Source organism: Chrysochloris asiatica, unplaced genomic scaffold (genome assembly GCF_000296735.1).
Source record: "Chrysochloris asiatica unplaced genomic scaffold, ChrAsi1.0 scaffold00015, whole genome shotgun sequence".
NCBI classification, from domain to species: domain Eukaryota; kingdom Metazoa; phylum Chordata; class Mammalia; order Afrosoricida; family Chrysochloridae; genus Chrysochloris; species Chrysochloris asiatica.
In genome coordinates this window covers 29,972,074-29,990,451 of record NW_006408533.1, presented here as the reverse complement: position 1 = coordinate 29,990,451, position 18,378 = coordinate 29,972,074, and the positions used below count along the sequence as shown (strand labels likewise).

Here is an 18,378-nt window from a genome sequence, read left to right as displayed (position 1 = left end):
ATCTCTATCGGCAGAAGTAAATCCAGAATGCTCCTTAGAAGTCAAAATAACCAGGTTTCATCTTTTATACTTCAGACATATTACTAGGAGGGACCAGTCCCTGGAGAAAGACATCATGCTTGGTAAAGTGAGGGTCAGGGAAAAAGAGGAAGACTCCCAACGATAGGGATTGGCACAGTGACAGTAACAATGGGTTCAGATATAGCAACTATTATGAGGAGGGCGCAGGACCTGGCAGTGTCTCATCCTGTTGTGCAGAAGGTTGCCACGAGTCAGAACTGACTTGAAGACACCTATCAACAACAACTGCATTTGGTGTCAGTTAATCATTTACCTATGGCTATCTTCCTGGAATTTTGTTCCATGGAAAAACTATTACTAGGAAGGGTATTCTAAAATTGATGGAAATTTTTCCTTTTCTTTTGATTCCATTTTTCCACAACTGTTTTGAAGCTACCCCATATGGTTTTCTTTTTTTTCAATCCAGTAATTAATATATTTATTTACGGAGAGCCTTAAGGAGAAAAAGATGCAAACAAGTATGGTCCTGGACTGAATATTACCAAAGGAATGATTACAATGGAAAATGGCATAGAGCAGCACTTCTCTGAACCAAGACAGCACAGCTCTGACCTGGTGGTCTGTCATTCCACATGAATGACTGGTTTGTGGAGTTTGAGTGACTTCTTCATTACAGGCACAGCTGACAACCCATATTGGGGAAATCAGTTGAATAAACCATGATGTCGAGTAGTCAAAAGCATCAGGAAAGACTTTGGTAATGAGAATGTCCTAAGATGGGCCACAGGAGCTAGAAAATAATGGAGACAGAGCTAAGGAGAAAGGATGTTCCAGCTATTTGAGCAAACCTTTCGTGATACTTGCACCGGCCATAAAAAGCCAGGCAATCTCTTGTCAGATTTTGTCTTCTCCTTTACCTGATGCAAATGTCCAACTCAGGGGATATGAGGACATATGCTTTGTGGGTGAGGAAGGTTGGGGAAGAAAACACAGAGGAGCACGCTTTTTGAAATGGGAATTCTTAACTTTACAAGCTCATCTTCACAACAGAATCGGTATATCAAGTAGGAAAAAAAGCAAATATTTGTTGTTGTTGTTGTTGTTAAGTCCCATCGAGTTGGTTCTGGGGTGAGCCTGAATCATCAACTTTGCGGTTCAAATTAATCTTGCATTCCAGTGCACAAACCTGCAGTGCCACACCAGAACTCCAAGCAAACATAAGGTAATCGGTAATCGTTTGTGTTGTCGCCTAAAATTACAAGCTGACTTCTTTCATTTAAATGTTCTCAGTATGAATGGAAGTAATACTGACCAATCAGAATAGTCATGATTTCATTTGTTCTAGGTAGGGTGTATGTGTTCAAAGTAGAGTTGGCACTTGTAATCGTCACTGGCTGGCTGCATTTTACACTGTTCAGACAAAGTTGCTGACTGCAAGTTTTGGAAAATTTATTGCATCTCTCCTTGTCACGTTCTGATCTCAAAAGACACATTCCAACTCTTGGGAATACTTTTTGGCAACTATCTTCAGTCCTGATTAATTCGTTCCCTTCCTGTTTGTTGTTCAGACACTAGAAATCTTGTATGTTGTTGTTGTTATGTGCCGTGGAGTTGGTTCCAACTCATAGCGACCCTGTACAGGGTTTCCGAGGCTGTAAATCTTTATGGAAACAGAAAGCCTCATCTTTCTCCTGCAGAACAGCTGGTAGTTTCGAACTGCTGACCTTGCGGTTCGCAGCCCGATTCGTAACCACTATGCTACCAGAGCTCCTTAGAAATCTTGTACAGATATTAATCTGGCAGGCTGGAACTCTGGGTGGCTTTCATATTCGATTGCTGCTACATTCATGTTTAGAATGTCTTCCATGTTTGGGCAATGGCAGGAAGAAAGGTTATCATGATCAATTCTGGGGAGGAACTTAAGAAGAACTGGAAAAAGCCCAGGCATCACAAGTGGTGGTGGGAGAGACAGAGAAGAAGAGGGAGACTGGCGGGAGGCAGAAGGCTCTGCTTTCTGTAGCTCTGCAAGCAAGGCTGAGGAACAGACAGATGGGAATGGGGAGCAAGGAGAACGGTCCCCATCAGCTGGGTACCTGTGCATTTACATCACCACAGAGATGATTTCTGTGCAGCAGGATTCTACGGAATTTTCTTTTTTCCTACATGTGCTTTCCTCAGTTGTCAACAACAACAAAAAACTGTTTTCCCTAGCAGGTATTTTTTTAGAAGACAAAAATAACAATTAGTATTTTTCCAAATAATAATTTTGTCGGTGCTTAAGAACAGAGAATCCACGTTTGCTGATGCTCCTTGGGGAAGATACTATTTTGTCATAAAGAGATTCAATATTTAGTAGGACACATGCTACAGAGACTCATGGGACTATGACCCTTCTGTTAAAGATGGCAAGATGTCCTATGTATATGCTTAGAGCTACAACACTGGCATTGGTACTTATTGTAGTTGAATTAGATAAATAAATAAAATAAAAATACAACTAATAGCACAAAGATGCAAATCCTCTAAGATAAGATAAAGGACTCTTTGGCCTCCTGTTCTTCCTTGGAATATATTGGTGCCAACTGCCATTGAGTGGGTTCTGATTCATAGCAACCCTGTATATGGCTTCTGGAGTCCTGGTGTGGATGCTGTAAGATAAGCACTGGACCACAAGGACAGTCTGAACCTCAAGATTGGCAGTTTGAACTCACCAGCCGTTCTTCAGAAACCATGTACACGGTCGTGATGAGTCGGACCTGACTCAAAGGCACTTAACAACATACACCCAGGGTTTCTGAGAATGGCTGGTGGGTTTGAACCACAAACTTTGCAGTTAGCAGTCTAGTACTTGAACCTCTTCTTGGACTATAAGACATGACAACCTTGCTTGGAACCATTGTCCTTTCAGCCCATATTCCAATACTTGGTGGATGCTCCAAAGGGAATGAGGTCAGCCACTTCCTACACTTTCTAGATGTAGTCCCTAAACCCACGGCTTCCTTGATGGTTTCTTCCTCTCTGTTTTTATTTTTAATTTTGATCACTCTCAAGGTGCAACTTTTTTGTAGGTTTTCTACCGGATCTGTAAAGTTGCTCAACTTGTGTAAAGCCTCTCTTTAAAAAATAAATGAAACAAAGCTTTAAATATTAGTTTCAATGTTTCATGAATTAGTGATTAAGAGTATTATTGTTTTCCCTTTCTGCCCCCTCTGTGATTTTTCAGGACATCATTCTATGACTGTGGTCGTATTTTCCAGGTAGGATGTAATATCATCTGATATTACAGGCTTGGCTAAGTCTGGCTCCAAAGTTGGTTGCTGGTTGGCTGGTTATGTGCCGTGGAGTTGTTTCTGACTCATAGTGACCCTGTGTATGGTTTCCGAGGCTGTAAACCTTTAGAGCAGAAAACCTTACCCTTCTCCTGTGGAATGGCTAGTAGTTTCAAAACAACTGACCTTGAAGTTAGCAGCCCAAGTAGGATGAAAAGTATGAACACAAACTCATCTTATATTATGGGCTTGACTAACCCTGGTCCCAAAGACCTCCCTTTATTTAAAAACAAAACAACAACAACAAACCAACAACAATTACTTTTTAGCAAAGGCCAAGTTGCCTGTTAATGAGTACCTTATTCTGGGCTCCACTATTTAGTCCATTGACAAGAGTTCTCTCAGGAAGATTCTGAGGTTGCATCATACTTTTAGGAGCTTGTCAAAGTCTTATGAAAAACTGTGGGGGAAATGGTGGAGGTGGGCAAAGTCAGTGACGCTGGGACCCATCATTGTCTTTGTGTCTTTGTGGCAAAATCTTCTGGGTTTTGACTTTTTTTTTTTTGGCCAATCAAATGGAAAAACAACACAGATGTGGCCCACTAACTTGGATCTGAAGATCTAAAGACAGAAAGATAATGTGTTTTGAAAACCAGAACACCTATTCAGATGGAAGAGATGGCTGCAGTGTGGCTGCAGGGAGAACTCTTTAATGCTCTGTGTCCTGCCTTCTGGACTCACAGTCTACCTTCTCACTGGCCCCAGCCCATCCCAGGAGTGGGAGACCCACAGCAGCAGAGCAGCTCTTGGGACACACCTGCTCTATTATGCCCTCGGAATCCCCTTTTTAAAAAATCTGACTGGTTTGAAACCGTATATAATAGGACCAACACCTATATCAACTTGCTCTCACAGCATTCAATTTATTACCCAGCAAGTTACTTTATGCTGTAGAATGGGTTTGTTCCCCTGTAGAATGGGTTTTTATTTCTAGTCATTAAATGTGTGTGCTTCCATTATTCTCCCTAATTGCTTTATCCGTGGGTATATACCCATCTCTTACTGTTTCTGGGTGGTCTTACAAGGTCTTGGAAGACAACTGTCTTTACTGCACTTTATCATCTCACTCAACTAGCGCCTGTCCCTTAGCGCTGATCTGCCCACCATTCCTCCCGGATGCAACGTCACAGTCTCTGTGTAGCAGCTACGCCCCACTAGACTGCTAACTTCAATCTAGTCCAGTGCCTTTCTGCACCCCCTACCTATGCCTAACTCCCTATTTTAGCCCATGTTTCTGCCCCCATCAATCAGTCTGCACTCACTCTCCAAGGCTGAGCTCAGTCACTGATTTAGGTTGAAGTCAATGTGGTCTGCATTTATTCTTGTTGTTTCAATATATGCTAACTTAGTCTCTTCTCAGTATAGTACAAGGAACTGGAGTTCAGGAGGTCTACCTTGCCCCTTCTTGTCTTCTGGAATCTCCAGTTATCCCTGGCACAGTGCTATGGATTGAGTGACTACTGAACTCCCAGTCTTTTTTGAGAATGTAAGTTCTTTATGAACCATCAGATATATTTTACTGCGCAAAACAGTAAGATAACCTGGAAGACTAACAATTGGGCTTTGGTCTATAAAATTCTACACAGTAGTGGTCTGTAAAAGAGCCACTTGTTAGATCTTGTTACAACCTGGACAGTTCTCACAGACATTGGCAGTGGCGCAGGCATGACAGTGTTCAGAAGTTTTCAAATACTATGATCAATAATTAAATGCCAGTGTTGTCTGTGGGGCAGAAACTACCAATGTCTTCAAGTCTTAAACATCTATGTCATTGTGCACTGTCGAGTCAGTTCCGACTCACAGGGACCCAGTTATACACTTTCCAAGGAGTCACTGGCAGGTTTGAACTGCTGATCTTGAAGTTGGCTTGTGATTAGTGTTGTTGTTTTTGTTGTTGTTAAGTGCCATCGAGTCGGTTCTGACCCATAGCGACCCTGTACAGGGTTTCCGAGGGTGTAAATCTTTACGGGAGTAGAAAGCCTCATCTTTCTCCTGCGGAGTGGCTGGTAGTTTCGAACCGCTGTCCTTAAGGTTCGCAGCCCAATTCGTAACCACTACGCTACCAGAGCTCCTGCACTTATTCCACAGTGCTACCCAGGATGCCATTACTATACAAAGAACTAAAGAAATCACTGTAATATATTCTCTTGTCTTCATTACTTCCCCGTATATTAGCCAATTTTCATTAAGTGCTCTATGGCACAAGCCTAGGCCACAAATCCTATAGTATATTTGGTCCCATCACTTGTTCACATACAGGTTGTTTTCTGGAGGTTCCTTACCTCTGCCCAGTGACAGGCCAGCCCTTGGAAAGTACGTGATGTGGATTCTCTACCAAGAAAAGCTCCACATTATAACAGCCAAGTTTATCTAAACTGCAACTTCTCCACGCCCACACCTGAATCTGTGGGCTCTCCAACCCCACAGAGGTCTAAATGAAAACTTCTAAAAGGACAGGGGAATGTTGGCCAACTGAGGGCAGCTCAATGTCCTGGGAACTTCACGCTCCAAAAGCAGAATTGTCCCATTTCTGACTTCAATGTAGCAAAGGAGATGCTGTGAGTTTACTTTTTTTGTTGTTTGGTTTGGTTTTCATTGCCAGAAAAGTTATGGGTCACAACATTTAATTTGATTAATTCCTAGTTTCCAAAAGGAAATCTTAGAAGGAACCTTGGGAGGCTCAATAAAATAAGTATGTGCAATTGTTAGGACAGAAAAGGAGGGAAAAAACCAACATGATTTCCATCAGAGCCCACAAAGATCATTTCCAGACCCAAACATGCGTCCCCAGAGGTAGCCAGGAGACCAAATTATTGTCAGACAGTTGCTTTTCGTTCACAACGGCTCACAGCCAAAGAAAACATATAGCTTAACATCTCTCCCACGACTCACCTTTCTGTTCATTTCTTTCTTTTCTGTTCTCCTTTTCCCCTCCTGCTGTTAAACTTCCCAGCTAAGTTCCACAACCAATTAGATATGTATTACTAGATGAGTCACTTGACTTCTTTAAGCCTCAGTATGCTCATCAGCAAAATGAGGTGTTTATCCTACATTAGTAAGATTCTTTTCATTCTGATTCTAAAAATAATTGCAAGCTCATGCTCTCTGTCCCCCAACAATTGGTCATATTAGTGCTCTATCCTGCTTGTTTCTAAGATGCTGACTGTAGTGTTGGCTAGCACAAGGAATCAGCTTATTTGTCAGAAGAGTCAGCTATAAGGTGTTATACCTTTTCTCAAGGTGAGATGAAATGGCTGTATGAAGTAGTTGGGACTAAAGATGAACAGGATGAATCACACAGGTAAGTACCTGGACCAGAGTGTTGTTTGTTGAAACTTCATCGAATAACTAATCATTTTGCCAAGATGCTCAATAAAATGGCATATGTATGTGTATAGACTCCATTGAGACTTGGAGAGCTCTAGAGTATCAGACCTGATCAGAATCTTATTATCACAGTCTCGTTTCGTTTGGGAAAACTGAATAGAAAGAGATTGTTCTGTTGCTGCGTGTTGAAGACAAGATTGAGGCCGGTCCTCTCAATCCAGTGAAACCACACTACAGCCATTAGGTAATTAATCTTTCACTTCCTCCCACAGGATGACCCAGAATGCAACTTGGATTAAGGTTCAACAGACTACATTACACTTCATCAGTTTGCCATTTCTTACTCTTTCTTTTTTCCTGGTCTTAACCTTCTCCTCCCATGAGTCCTCTTCTTCCTTCTATTCCACTTATGGAAAACTTTCCTCACATGTTTCTTTTGTATAGTTTTCATGACATTTCACCCACGTGGCTAATTCCCTCATCTGGATGACTGTTTGGATGGGATTTTTATATTATTTTTGGCCTGGGATCCCATTTCCTGCCAGTGAGTGACAGCAGAAAGTGTCTCCCAAAGTGCCCCAGAGTGCTGATAAGGAGACGCTGGCAAAAGGCAAGATGAAACCACAAGGAGAGGTGGAGTCTGACAAGCTCAAGCAAATCCGGCTACCTCCATGGCAGGGTTCTGATATCTGGAAGGTGAGCTCAGGATTAACTCTCAGCATCCATTCACCATGAGGAAAACACTTGACAGATGGGGTCGTAGGACGGTTACCTTGCCTAGTAACGGGATAGAAGAAGGCACTAGCACATGTAACTTTCCTCTGCTCACTGTTTCTCTAACATCTGGCGGGAACCTCGGCAGCAACAGTCAGGATGTCTGAAGTGCCTGATGTCATTTTAGGTCAAAGCATCAAAGATGGTTTCCAAGTCATCCAAACAGGAAGAATATAACTCACACTAGAGCAACTGAGTGTGCATCTGTAGCCCTGGATAGGTTTGCTCTTCTGGGAACCTGCTGTATAGCAGTGTGTGAGAGATGGCAACACCTAGTAAAAGGAAGGCTCAAATGAGGACTGAAAAGCCCTCCTTCATCTCAGAGTGTTTGCGGGTTACATGTCCCTACTTATCCCGACCACCTGTCTGTCAGTTGGTCATACTATGTGATTTATGTGTTGCCATGATGCTGGAAACTATGCCGCCAGTATGTCCAATACCAGCTTAGTCACCCAGGATGGACAGGTTTCAGCAGAACTTTCAGACTAACAGAAAGTAGGAAGAAAGGCCTAGTTATCTACTTCTGAAAATCAGCCAAAGAAAACCATCTGGACCACCTCAGAAAATTGTCCATTCAGTGCTAGGAGAGGAGCTCCTAGCTTAGAAGGCACTCAAAACACACTGTGGCTGCAACAATGGGCTCGGCTGTTCCAATGATCGTGAGGATGGTGCAAAACCAGGCAATGCTTGGGGCCACGTGAGCTGGAGTCAACTTCATGGTAACTCACAACAACTAATTTATCCACTGTTTGGTCATATGTTAGTACGTTTGCAAATGGGGATTTGTTATTATTGCTGTTAATAAGTGCTGTTGAGTTGCTGCCGACTCATAGCGACTCTGTATAGGATTTCTGAGTTTAAACCACCAATCCTGTGGTACAAAGCAACCTTGCAGTCCAGTGCTTATCATAGAGTGCCATACCAGGACTCCAAATAGAGATTTAGGAGCTGGCATATACTTACCACTGGTAGCACAGTGGTTACAAGTCGGACTGCTAACCTTAAGGTCAGGAGTTTGAAACTACCAGCTGTTCCATGGGAGAAAGATGAGGCTTTCTGGTCCTGTAAAGATGTTCAGCCTCGAAAACTCTATGCAGGGTCGCTATGAGTCAGAACCAACTCCACAGCACACCACCACCACATATACTTAACAAATAGGCCAAATGATTCACTGACTTCTAAAATCAAAAAAATAAGAGTCACTATAAAGAAAGAAAAGAAAAAGAAAAGCAAGGCGTCAGTAAAACTCTGAGGCTCCTAGGTGTGCTGGAAGGGGGCTAATAAGACAATGCAACCATCTGCTGGGCCAGGGGGGCGGGAAATGAATGATTTTCCAAGTGGGAACGGGGAAATGGAGTGTGCAAATGCTGCTATTGCTGCACAGGCTCTCTAATTCCTCTCCCCATAATGGTGATGACTTACATTTACACGGCACCTTCATCAGCTCTAATCTCAGAGAGTGCTCAAAGCCCGCTCTTGACTCAGCTCCTCAATCTGCCCCACCACAGGCTAGAGGATGTTTCTACTTGTGTCCTATCGATTTTACAGAAGGAGAGGAATGAATGGATCAGGGTGGAGAAGGAAAAGGTGAAAGGAGAGAAGGTTAGGGGACAGGTAGATGCTTAGTCCCAATCATGATCCTCAGAATCAGCCAGTTAGAATAGACACCTCCATTCAAATAAAGGCCCCCAAAGGCTGTAGTGCTTCCAGTAAGCACAATCCCATCTTCTTCCCATATTTTACAGGGCTTGGCATTCTTTGAAGCCTAGCACACAAAGCTGAACACTTTTTAGGGACTCTTGACAAACTCTGACATTGGGTTCCAATGGTTATTAAAGATATTTTTCCTTCATGCTCTGGGATTCAGAAATCCAGAGGAGACGTGTGGGGCTATAAGAAGGGAGAGGCCAACACTTGGAAGAAGGGGAAGGACAGAGAATCCAGTCTGTTCAATAAGACAGTCAACAAGATTGTGCAGGGAAGCTGGGCAGAGCTCATGCACTTATATAAATAGAAGCCACCAACAATTATGATTCATTCAAGTGTGGGGTGAAAAAACTCACATAATACCAAGATAAGCACAGAGCAGTGGCAAAAATCCTCCGAGAGTTGAATTTTGGTAAGGATGGAAGTGGAAGCAATACCCATGTAGACATTTCCAGGCTGGTATTTAGAAAAGGTTAGGTCTTAAGGAAAATCCTTCTTCACTGGTTGAGGGTTGAGTAAAGAGATGCCTTTGATCCTTAATTACTTTCTTCTGTAATCATCACATAATTACTGCACTGCAGACGCCTTAGGGAAAGGCATGTAATGAGAGGATGGATTTGATTCTGAAAGGAAGGGTGGAACAGAGGAGCACTGGATTGGGGACCAGGTCCTGCCTCCCAGACTTCATCTCAACTAGTGGGAGTGCAGTATGGCCTAGGTACAATATACTGGGAAAAGCCCCGGACTTAGACTCAAATGCGGTAGCTTTCTGCATCTCGGCAGGTCTCTTGTTCCCTCTGACATTCAGTGTCCTGATCTGTACAGGAGGAAAGAAAATACCTCTTCTTGAATGGCAGGAAGGAAATTATGCAGAAATGTATGTGAAATGGTTTTAAGAACTGTAACGCATTCTATGCAAGTAAGAAGTCTGACCCAACTCCTCAAGTAACAGATGAAGAGTTTGTAATAAGAGCTGGGTCTCATACCCAGTTCTTCAGTTTGAACCCAATTTTCTTTCTTTCAGGACATTGGCATGATGCCTGCTTCTTTCCACTTCATGTAGCTCACACTCAGATGAAAAGAAGAGATGGAGAGGATTTTGAATAGAATGGTGGCTACTTTGTGGACCCATCACAAGGAAAGTTGTATGGCAAGAGCATGGCCACTCTCAGACACACACAAACTAACTGAGAGGACCCCTCACTGGGAATCACCACGAAGTCAACCAGAACTCAGCAATACAGTCCAACCATGGAGAAATCCCAGAAAGATACCATACCAGACACCTGATGCACAACAATGGCTGGTTTCAGCTTCTGAGATCTTGCTCTCAGGTCTGTTAAGTTAGGTTCTTACTTGTAGATTTTTAGCAATGACGTACCAATACGTTCTACCTAGATAACACTCGGAAGGTACAAAAACAAGAACACCCTTTGTCCATGGCTAGCATAGGTTCCATGGATCGGTACCATCATGTTGAGAGAGAAGTCAACAGTATTTCTCTGTGTAAATTCAATCTAGTGCTTTCTGACCAGGTGGGCTTAGCCTAACAACAAGAAGCTAGACACCCAGATGAACATATCAACTTTGGGCAGATGTAGGACACATGAGTGCTAACTGGTCTCTTCATGACTAAGGTGACAATCCACCAGTACAACTCATGAGCTAGTTGTAGGTGGCTTCTAACTCATAACCACATTCCTTCCTTAAGTTCTCTGAACTACGAAAGGTCTCTTATGCCTCGTGAATAGACTGATCTCTTTCATTCATTATGGACTCCCCAGGGAGGGAGAGGACAAGCAAGTGTTCACATCATAAACACAGGGGAAACACTGTATCTGAACCTTAGACATGGATGACTAGCCTTTTAAACCAGACTTTAGCCAGATGGTTGAGTGCTATTTGGGGTTGGGGGAGCAGGGATAAATTCTTCGATGTTTTCTAACAACTCAGAATGGGGTTTCTGGAAATTAACTGTCCTGTTCATCTACAGGAATTTTATAATCTATATGATGGTATACGGGTGGTGACAAAGTTTGAGGCTCCAATGGCAGGCAAGGATTTGTGTGGGTGGGAATTCTATCAAGAAAATGGGGTCTCTCTCAGAGCAGCCAACACTTGAGTTTTGAGATGGGTAGCAAAGTCCTGTTCCCAGTGGACAGGCCAAGGGACCCGGTAGTGAGAGTTGATGGGGACAGGAGGCATGCCGGCAGCTTCCAGCCAGGCTCCCTCCTGTAGCCCAAGGAACAGATGACCACCTGAGTGTAGTCAGGGCTTCACTTTGGAGGCTTAGTCAGGCTAGTCTGTCAAATGCCCAAGAAGAAAGAGAGGACACCATAGCCTGCATCATGGCTCCCTGATCAGTTAGCATTCAGGAGCCTCTGGCCATCACCTTCCAATATCCCTGCTGTTACTCCTCGTCTCAGATGTGTGACTTCTGGAGTTAGCATGGTAGATAAGCCAGATATTCCTTCCCTTCCAACTTTGGCCTTCTTGGGATCTTGTTGGAATTCTTAGTGGGTTTTCTTGGAGGTAATACCCAATTAGCAAAGTGTACCACAAAATCAAATGAAGAACTAAGAACAGCATCTGTGATCAAATGTACTGACTGTGGTTGTAGGCTGGGCAGCTACTGGAGCTACACTTTCACAGGCAATGGCTCCTCCAGAAGAGAAGACAGTAAATACCAAACCAACCATTGACAAAGCACTGGCAAACTCACATGTGCAAAGAGATCCATTTTCATTTGACCCTTTCTTCTTTGAAAACCAGTGAATCAATTTGGCCTCTGCAGTATACAAAAGGACAGGACAGCCCGAGCCTGAAAAGAAATGAGACCTTACCTGGAGACATGGAGGGTTCGTATGAACTTCTCTCCTTGCGGTTCATCTTGAAGGCCTGAAGGTCCTTTTCCCTGTATGTCCCAAAACCTTCAAAGCTCCTCCGTTTACTCCCACTCATCTCACTGTCCCACTTGTCACTGGAAGGGGTCATTTCACTGAAGACATCCAGGCTCTCGGATCTTGTGCTGCCGCCATCCCCGCTGCTGATAGAGTACCGCTTTGTGCACGAGTCTGCAGGCTCACTACTCAAATCACTTTTGTCCTTGGCCTGCGTCCAATGCTGGGCATCCGAGAGAGACAGTGTAGACAGGGTGTCCACCTCAAAGTTGTTTTTAGAAGCTCTGTGGCCGGCTTCACTGTGCTGGTGTTTCTGCTTCTCTTTATGCTTGCTCTTCTCGCTCACCAGCGGGAGCTCTGCGTCTGCGCTACTCAGCCGCTCACTCAGAATGTGGCTGGAGAAGCCTGTGGCTTTGCCTGCAAAGAGACCACTCAGGTTGTCATGGGCCCCCAGGATGCGGTCTTCCTTGTGCTTATGCTTGTGTTTGTGTTTCCTCTTATGAAGCCGGCCGCTTGACAGACTGGCACTGCCCACCTTGGGAGGATTCAGGGAGGTCTGCATGTCACCGAGGCCCATGCCAACAGGTCCCTGCAGGTGTACTCCATGCTTAGCTTTATGCTTAGCTGTCCCAGACATCTTCATGTGGGAACCGGTGTGGAACTGAGGTGGTGGCACTGTTGGCCTCATAAATGGGGAGGCCGCTCCCAGCGTGTGCGACAGGTACAGAGGAGCTGGGTACTGACCGTAGTAACCAAGGTTCATCATAGGCATTGATGTGTAAGGCATTCCATAGGGTGCATAGTAACTTCCACTGGGAATAGGGTAGCTGAACCCTTGTAAAAAAGGCACCTTTGTCATGGTGTCATTGGTTTTTGCAGGCCTACCACGCTTCTTCTTGGACTTCAAATCTGAAGTCCTACGAAGATAGAGCAACGGGTCATACTGGATATATGGCACCGGGTAATAGTGATCAAAGTTAATCCGAAAAATGCTGGGATATGGATTCTCGTGGTAAAAGGTGTAGCTCCGGTGGGAGATCCTGAACACCTGGAACTTGGTGATGAGCTCTTCCAGGTCAGCCAGAAACTGGAGATCATCGCGATTTTGCAGGCTTTTCCGTTTCCTCTTGTGCTTTGGCTTCTTGAGGCTTTCGTGGGCCAGAAAGTTGTCCACAATGAGATGCTTCTGCCGGTGGCCATGCCGGTTCTTTGTGCTGGTGTCGGACGGAATGGCCTCCGGGTTGTCCAGGGAGCAGAAATCAAAAGAGTACCTCCGCCGGGATTCGGAACTCTTCTCCGCTTGGTCAGATGTGCTGTTGTTGTCTGTCCCAATGCCACTGTCACTTGGGATCGTCTCTTCACTGTGTGACTCGCTCACAGGGGACAGTGTGATTTCCTTGAGGGACCCGATCTCACAAAGGTGTGAAGGTGAGTTGGCCATCAGTCTGGGTGGAGACAGCTTCCAGGTTCCACTATGTATTCCCTTTTGGGTTTTGGTTGGAAGAGCACTGATAGGCTGGAGATTTGGCATAGTTTTCACCTCGGAAAAATTGGTTTCAGTGCTGGCGGGGCTCAAGTTGCCAGTTGACCCACCTAACTGGGTTGAAAGTGGGTGTATAGCTGCTGGTGAAGATGCCACGAGTGACTGAAAGTTGGAAGGCACGGCTGAAACATCCGGCTGGCTAGAAATAGGCCTTGGGTGCTTGATGGCTGTTTTGGGTTCTTCCGATGGGGGCGGCAGCTCTGCTCTCGGCTTCCTGCCTCTCTTCTTGCCGATGTAGATGGTTCCCCTCTTGCTGACATTAATCTGCTTTCCCAGTTTGCTCTCAATTCCTGCCGCCCCAGGGCTGGTCTCAGGGGGTGCTTTTGCCTTCAGAGCAATGTTGCTGGAGCAAGACAAGATCTGGTTCAAGATGTTTTTCCTCTTGAGTGTCTTCATCTTATTGATAGTTTTGATCGTCTTCTTATCCAACACACCAAGCTTTCCAACCTTTTTGTGAAATTTCATCTCACTCATGGGTTTGTCCTCTCCTGGCACTAGTTGGGCCAACTTCGCTAAATTGCGTCGTCTCTTCCTTTTCTTGGTGCCAGGAAACTCCCGGCTGATTGGACTGACTGGGCTGGTGGAAGTACCCTCATGAATTGTCTCAACTGTAAGCAAAGGCTGCTTCTTTGGTCGTCCCCGTTTCTTTTTGACTGGCGTGATCACAGTAAGACTGTCTGTGTTGGTATACAGAGGGCTGGATGGGGTGATGGGATAGGCAGACGGGGGTTCCACCATCAGCTTGTCCGAGGTGGCCATGACTGCCTCCCGAAGCAGACTGCTGGGTTTCGGTTTGCTGCATGTCCACCTCCGTTTGGCAGCAAATTTTGGATGCTGGATTTCTGGCAGCTTTCTTGAGGGCGAATGATCTGCGCATGTTGGAGGTGTCAGGACCAAGGGTGGCTTCCTCTGCTTAGGCACACCTCCTGAGACAACTTTCTCGGAATTTCCACCAGTTTCAAGGCCAATGGAGGGAGACTCATTCTCTATCATTTTACTCAGTTTGGGGACACGAGGATCTTTCTTATTTCCCTCAGGATTGGAAAGTATCCTGTTAACTACTTCACTGCTCAAAGGAATTCCAGAAGCCAGGGCTTTCTCCGGGATGATCTTTTCCACCACGGCTTTGAGGGACTGCCTCTTTTTCCTCTTATGGCTCGTTGGATCTAAAGAGGGTGCCTTGATGGGAATAGTAATCCGGACATGACTGGAGTCATTTTCAGGATTACTTACAGAACTCACGCTCTGCCTAGCTGGTGATGCCTCTTGGGCGTTATCTGTAGGATAGCCTTCCCTTTTCCCTTCTGTGTTGTCAAAGGCTTTCTGGGCATTCTTGACCCAATCTAGGTCTGCAGTTGGTATGGTCTGACTAATCACATCTTTCTTACTGGACTTTTTCTTGCTGCTGATAGTAGGTGGTTCTGGGGGTTCCTTGGTACTGCCTCCATCTTGATCCACCAAGGGCTGAAGTCCACTGCACTCGGCAGAGCTGCTGGATGGGGCTGGGGAGCTGTGGTTACTTGGGGATGAAACTACACCTCCTAAAAGCAGATCTTTGCTACTATTGGACAACTGACTCCATGTGCCCCCCGCATTGCCTTTCTTCCCCTGGGACTTAGCAAAGGAAGCCACGGGCTCAAGAGCTGGGATCTTGCTGGTGCTTACAGTGTCTCTGCCAGAGTCTGAACTGATGAAGCAATTCTGACTGGTGGAGCCACTGTCAGAGTTGGTGGACCAGTCCATGTGGTTCTGGCTGCTGCTTTTTTGCTGGTGCTTTGGTTTTAAGGTGTCACCGGTGAAGTCCTGTTGGAGGCCTGGATCATAGTGGAGCGTTGAGTGTTTTTGTGGCCGCTCATAAGCCTAAGGGTGGGTAGGATGGGGAGAAGGAGAAAGAGAGAAACAAAGATAAGAAATCTGAATTATTTAAAGTTTGGCGTTACTTAAAATTTAATGTCAATACGGCTTAATTATTTGGAAGTTAGAAACAAATAACTATGTTACCAGCTACCTCTAATGTTAGAGCACTTCATAGAGGTTTTCACAGTTGCACTGGTAAAAAAAATAAAATAAAATTAAATTAAAAAAAAATATATATATATGTATATATATACTGCACTGGTTTTGAACATTAATAAGAATGCTTTAATCATAAATGCTCAATTTTTCTCTATAAAATAGGAAACGACGTATCTTGATGTCATGCATTTTTAGAATAAGAACTATTTAGAACAAGGAGGGGTTCCGGGGCCATCTATCCCTGGTATTGTACAAACGAGGAAGCTGAAACGTGAACAATGAATAGTCCTGCACAAAGCAGTAAAGCCTAGCAAAGAAGGTGAACATCCTAACTCCCAATAGTCTTATGCTAAACTCAGGCTGCTCTTCGTTCCATCTCTGCCTTTCCCTTTTGGCCCATTCCAGTTCACTTCAACTTGCACTTTATCACAGACCCCAACAGATCACTACTCAAACAAGTGTCTCAGCTGGAAGAGAACCACTGATACAGGCAGGACAGCACAGGCAGAGGAATGAAGTCTGAAGACCACATGGGAGAACGTGGGCCAGACAGGAGCAGGGGGAAAAGGGGAAGAAGGAGAGAAATGTGAAAGAAATGTCCTGAGTCTTCAACTCTTTGCTGACTACCCTTTGTTACTATGTTTGGGGTTTATAATCACAGAAAGTATCCTAAATTCTCTAGTACATTGAATATTCTCAAAGGAATTCTGAGTTGCCTGGTCAGACAGGCAGGATAAAGTCATTGTCATTCAAGATCACTTTTCTGAACTTCATCAGCTGTGTCTTCCCCTACATTCACGCTAAAGGAATGTCTTAAGAATTCAGCATCTTCCTTATAACTCTTCAGTGAGGAAAGGTGGAGACTGTCACTTGGGCTCAATAAGATCAGTGTCTATAAAATCACAAAGGGAATGGGTAGGTGAACATGTTGAGATATTGTAATCTGCAATATATTTTTGTCTGTCTGTTTATATGTCTGTCTTGGTGGTGCTGTAGGATAAGCGCTGGACTTTTAACTGCAAGACCAGCAGTTCAAACCCACCAGCTGCTCTGTGGGAGAAAGATGAGGTTTTCTGCTTCCATAAAGATTTACAGCCTTGGAAATCCTGTGCATAGTTGTTAGGAGTCAGAATCAACTCAATGGCCGTGGTGGATCTGTGAATTTTATTTACCTGCTTATTTCTCTTCCTCTTTATCTCTCACCTATCAATCTTCCTTCCTATCTCCCTGCTTGCCTACCTGTTTGTCTGTCTAGTCATCCATCCATCCATCCATCCATCCATCCATCCATCCATCCATCCATCCATCCATCCATCCTTCTATTTCTATATATGTGCCATTGAGACTATAGAATTTATTATCAAAAACACTTTTACAGTCATTGTTAAGAGTCAAAATGCAGATGACAGAAAGCATTTAGGGTAGAATTCAATGTAGTTAAACAAACAGAGATTCATGCACACTAATTCCTGGAATCCCTTGAGTTATTTCCTGCTTCCCTGACTCTCCGGAGAATCCTGGTTTTATTTTAATATTGGGCTATTTTTTGTTGCTGTTGTTGTTAAGTATTATGATATCGCCTCAAGGTAAATCTATAAATGTCCAGAAGAAAATTAAGAACAACATCTTGTCTAATTTTTCCTTCATCTTACAGTTTGTAGGAGAGACACTCACTGTCATTAAAATACAGAGAGCTAGTCCTGCCACTTGACTTTGTTTTCTAGGCAGTACTGCTGTGGACAAAGGCTGCTATTCTAATTTTGGCTAAAGTTGAGATATTTTATTCACAGTCCATGTTGTTAAAAAATATTAAAATCATATCCTTAGCTTTTATGAATCAGGGATTTGCTAATTCATTAGGCTTTGAACTTTAGTTTGGCACAGGATAACAGGTCTGGAAGAGTTCTTGGAGATTCTAGCAACCCACTGCTATGGAATGGATTCTGACTCTTAATGGCCCTGCACCCTAAACCTCTATACCCTCAAACCCAGAGTCCTGGTGTAGCATTATAGGATCAGCACTCGACTTCAAGGTTGGTTTGAACCACAAGGTCGGTGGTTTCAAACTCACCAGCTGCTCCTCAGAAACCCTACATACAGAGTCACTATATGAATCGAGCTGCTAATCTCACGGTCAGCAATTCAAAACTACCAGCTGTTCCTGCTGGTAAAGATTTATAGCCTTGGAAACCCTATACAGGGTCGCTATGAGTAGGAACCAACTCCACAGCACATAACAACAACAACAACAACATGAGTTGGAACTGACTCAAAACACTTAACAACAACAACCACCCAAAACCCACTGCTGTGGAATCAGTTCTGACTCACAGCAACATTGAGTAGAGTTTCTTTACAGGAGCAGAAAGCCTCATCTTTCTCGGGTAGGTTTGCAGTGCAGACCCTGGGGTTAGCAGTCCAATGCTTATTCTATGGTACCATCAGAGCTTCTACCAGCCCTATTGTTGCTTGTTGTAGGTTCGGACTCATAGTGACTCTGCATAGGGTTTCCGAGGAGCAATTGGTGGGTTTGAACTGTTAAGCTTGAAGTTAGTTATCAGTTCAGTGGTAAGCCCACAGCACCACTTCAGGGTCCTACGTTAAGTGCCGTCGAGTAGGTTCTGACCCATAGTGACCCTGTACAGGGTTTCCGAGGGTGTAAATCCTTATGGGAGTAGAAAGCCTCATCTTTCTCCCGCGGAGCAGCTGGTAGTTTCGAACCGCTGACCTTAAGGTTCGCAGCCCGATTCGTAACCACTAC

At 44.3% G+C, this 18,378-nt stretch overlaps 1 protein-coding gene across 1 annotated transcript in view; it reads right to left on the bottom strand.

Moving 5' to 3' along the window:
• Positions 1-18,378, bottom strand: part of SETBP1 (SET binding protein 1) — a 503,955-nt gene that overhangs the window by 151,204 nt on the left and 334,373 nt on the right. The window contains exon 4 of the mRNA XM_006835139.1: positions 12,002-15,461. Coding sequence (XP_006835202.1) covers positions 12,002-15,461 — 3,460 coding nt within the window. The remainder of the gene's footprint in view (positions 1-12,001; positions 15,462-18,378) is intronic.